Source organism: Bos grunniens, chromosome 29 (genome assembly GCF_055505025.1).
Source record: "Bos grunniens cultivar Pamir isolate PY7600 chromosome 29, Bosgru_T2T1.0, whole genome shotgun sequence".
In the NCBI taxonomy this organism is placed as follows: Eukaryota; Metazoa; Chordata; class Mammalia; order Artiodactyla; family Bovidae; genus Bos; species Bos grunniens.
In genome coordinates this window covers 1533527-1535891 of record NC_141193.1, presented here as the reverse complement: position 1 = coordinate 1535891, position 2365 = coordinate 1533527, and the positions used below count along the sequence as shown (strand labels likewise).

The 2365-nt window shown below is 71.5% G+C and overlaps 1 protein-coding gene across 1 annotated transcript; it reads right to left on the bottom strand.

Moving 5' to 3' along the window:
* Positions 1–892: 892 nt before the first annotated feature.
* On the bottom strand, positions 893–2152 carry TNNI2 (troponin I2, fast skeletal type). Its single transcript, XM_086383841.1, has 5 exons — positions 2109–2152; positions 1889–2017; positions 1655–1744; positions 1192–1368; positions 893–1082 (listed from the first exon to the last, which is right to left on the bottom strand). Exons 2-5 carry the CDS (start codon positions 2009–2011, stop codon positions 987–989), a joined length of 486 nt encoding a protein of 161 aa, XP_086239967.1. The 5' UTR covers positions 2012–2017; positions 2109–2152; the 3' UTR covers positions 893–986.
* Between the last annotated feature and the right edge of the window lie 213 nt (positions 2153–2365).

The following is a 2365-nucleotide window of genomic DNA, read 5'->3' as shown; positions in this document are numbered from 1 at the left end:
AGCGCCAGCGCTGGGCCCGCCCCGAGTCACAGGGTAGCCAAGCAGGAGGGCCCACAGGAAGGTGCTCGCAGGACGGAGCCCGGTCCCCGCGCTGCAGCAGCAGGACCGGGCAGCAGGACTGGCCAAGGCCTCGGGCGGGCTGACGTCCCTCCCTCAAGGCTCAAGGCTCCGGGGCCCTGCACATCAGTCATGGGGGCCTCCCAAGGGCAAGGGCAGGGTGGACAGCCACTCCATCACCACTGCGGCCTGGCCTCCCCACCAGAGATCTGAGTGCGGGGCCTTCGCGGACCACGCCGTCATCCCTCAAGAGGAGGCTGAAGGCGGCCTTGCTGTGACAGTCCTGTCTGGGCCTGCCAGGGTCATCGTCCCTGATGTGGGGGTGGACAGGGCCGGGGCAGGCAGGAAGGAGGGCCAGGCCTCCTGCTGGGCCTAGAGAGGGCCGGCTTGTTCCGTCACCAGTTTCCAGGGGGAGACAGACCCCAGCCCCTTGAGGCCCCCAGGGGTCTGGTCCAGGACCGCCCCCCAAGCCCCTGTGGGGGCCTGGGGCCTGGGGCCTGGGAAAGGGCAGCTGGTAGGAATGGGCTGCGTGCACGGGGAGGGAGGCCCCCCAGGCTCCTGCGTGGACCAGGGCCTCAAGGACAGTGTCTCTGGGCCCCGAGGGGGCCTCTGTGACGACAGCAACAACAGACGCACGCTCATCTCAGGGTGTCGCTCTGAAAGGGCGAGGAGGAAGGAGGAGGGCTACTGGCCTGGAGACGGCCCTCCCAGGACAGCCGGGACCCCCAAAGCCCGCGTGTGGCTCCCCAGTGCCAAGCCCCGGCACCGTCTGAGGGCCTTCCCAGGGCGGCCTGTCGCCAGGGCGGCGCCGGACCAGGGCAGGGAGGCGCAGGCGTGGGGATTGGAATCCTTTATTGACAGGCGCCAAGTCAGCCTCAGGGCCCCCCGCGGGCTGCAGGGCTGCTGGGCGGTGGCCGGGGGTGAGGGGCCTAGGACTCGGTCTCGAACATCTTCTTGCGGCCCTCCATGCCCGACTTCTCCTCGATGTTCTTCCTCCAGTCGCCCACGTCCCGCAGGTCGCGCTCCTGCAGGTGGGACAGGGCTCAGGCCGGCGCCCCGCCTCCCTGACCCCCACGTCCGGCCCTGCAGGCAGGCCCCCGGGCTGAGCCTGCCGCCGCTGGCGGGGCACCCTACCTTCTCGGTGTCCTCCTTCTTGACCTGCTTGAGGTTAGCCCGCAGGTCCATGCACACCTTGTGCTTGGAGCCCAGCAGTGCCTTCAGCATGGCATCGGCAGACATGCGCACGCGTCGCAGTGGGGGCCGCTTGAACTTGCCCCTCAGGTCGAACAGCTTCTGGTTCATGTCCTCCAGCTGCAGGGCAGGCAGCACGGCTGGGCGGGCGGGCGTTGGGGACTGGGTCCCGCCACCAGGGCACCCGCGTCCCGGGCCCCATGCGCCTTCCCCGCCGTCAGGGCGCCCACGCCCCGGGCCCACGCGCCTTCCCAGCCCCTCGGGCGGGCGTCGGGGATGGGTTCTGCCGCCAGGGCAGCTGCGCCCCAGGCCCCATGCGCCTTCCCCGCCATCAGGGTGCCCGCGCCCCTGGGTCCCGCCGTCAGGGCGCCCGCGCCCCAGGCCCACACGCTGTCCCTGCCCTCACCTCCTTGGTGCTCTTCTGCACCCTTATCTCCATGTCATACTTCTCCTCCTCGGCCGCGTCGATCTTGGCGTGCAGCTGCCTGCAGAGCTCCTGGCGGCGGAGGTCGCGGGTGGGTGGGCAGGCGACCCCATGCTTGGCATCCACCCGCCCTGACCACCCCGCTCGTCCTCCCGACCCAGGGGGAGGCCGGGCCAGGCCGGGGACGGGGCCCACGATGCGGGGGGCCCTGGGTACCTGCACTTCAGACATGGAGCCGGGCAGGTGCAACGGCGGGCAGTGCTCCGACAGGTAGTTCTGCTTCTCCGCCTCCCGGCGGCCCTCCTCCTTCTCCAGCTCGGTGGCCGCGATCTGCAGCATGACGCTCTGGGGGTGGGGTGGCGGGCAGCGGGCAGTGAGGGGCGCAGCTGGCCAGGCCACCGAGCCCCCGGGCCGCCCTCCCCGGGCCGGCACCTACCTTCAGGTGCTGCCTGCGGGCCGTGATGGCCCTGTGGCGTTTCTGCAGGGCAGGGGAGAGGAGGCGCAGTCAGGGCCAGCCGGTGGGGGGTCCCAGCACTCCGCACCCCTTCCTGCCCACCCGGCCAGCCCTGCGTCCTGCCCGAGGTACAGCGGGGCCTGGGCCTGGTGGGGAGACACCAGCCCGGGACACGAGGCCGCATTGGTGACCCTTTGCTGGGGCAGCCCTTCTGGTGGGGAGGGCTGGGGTCTGGAGAA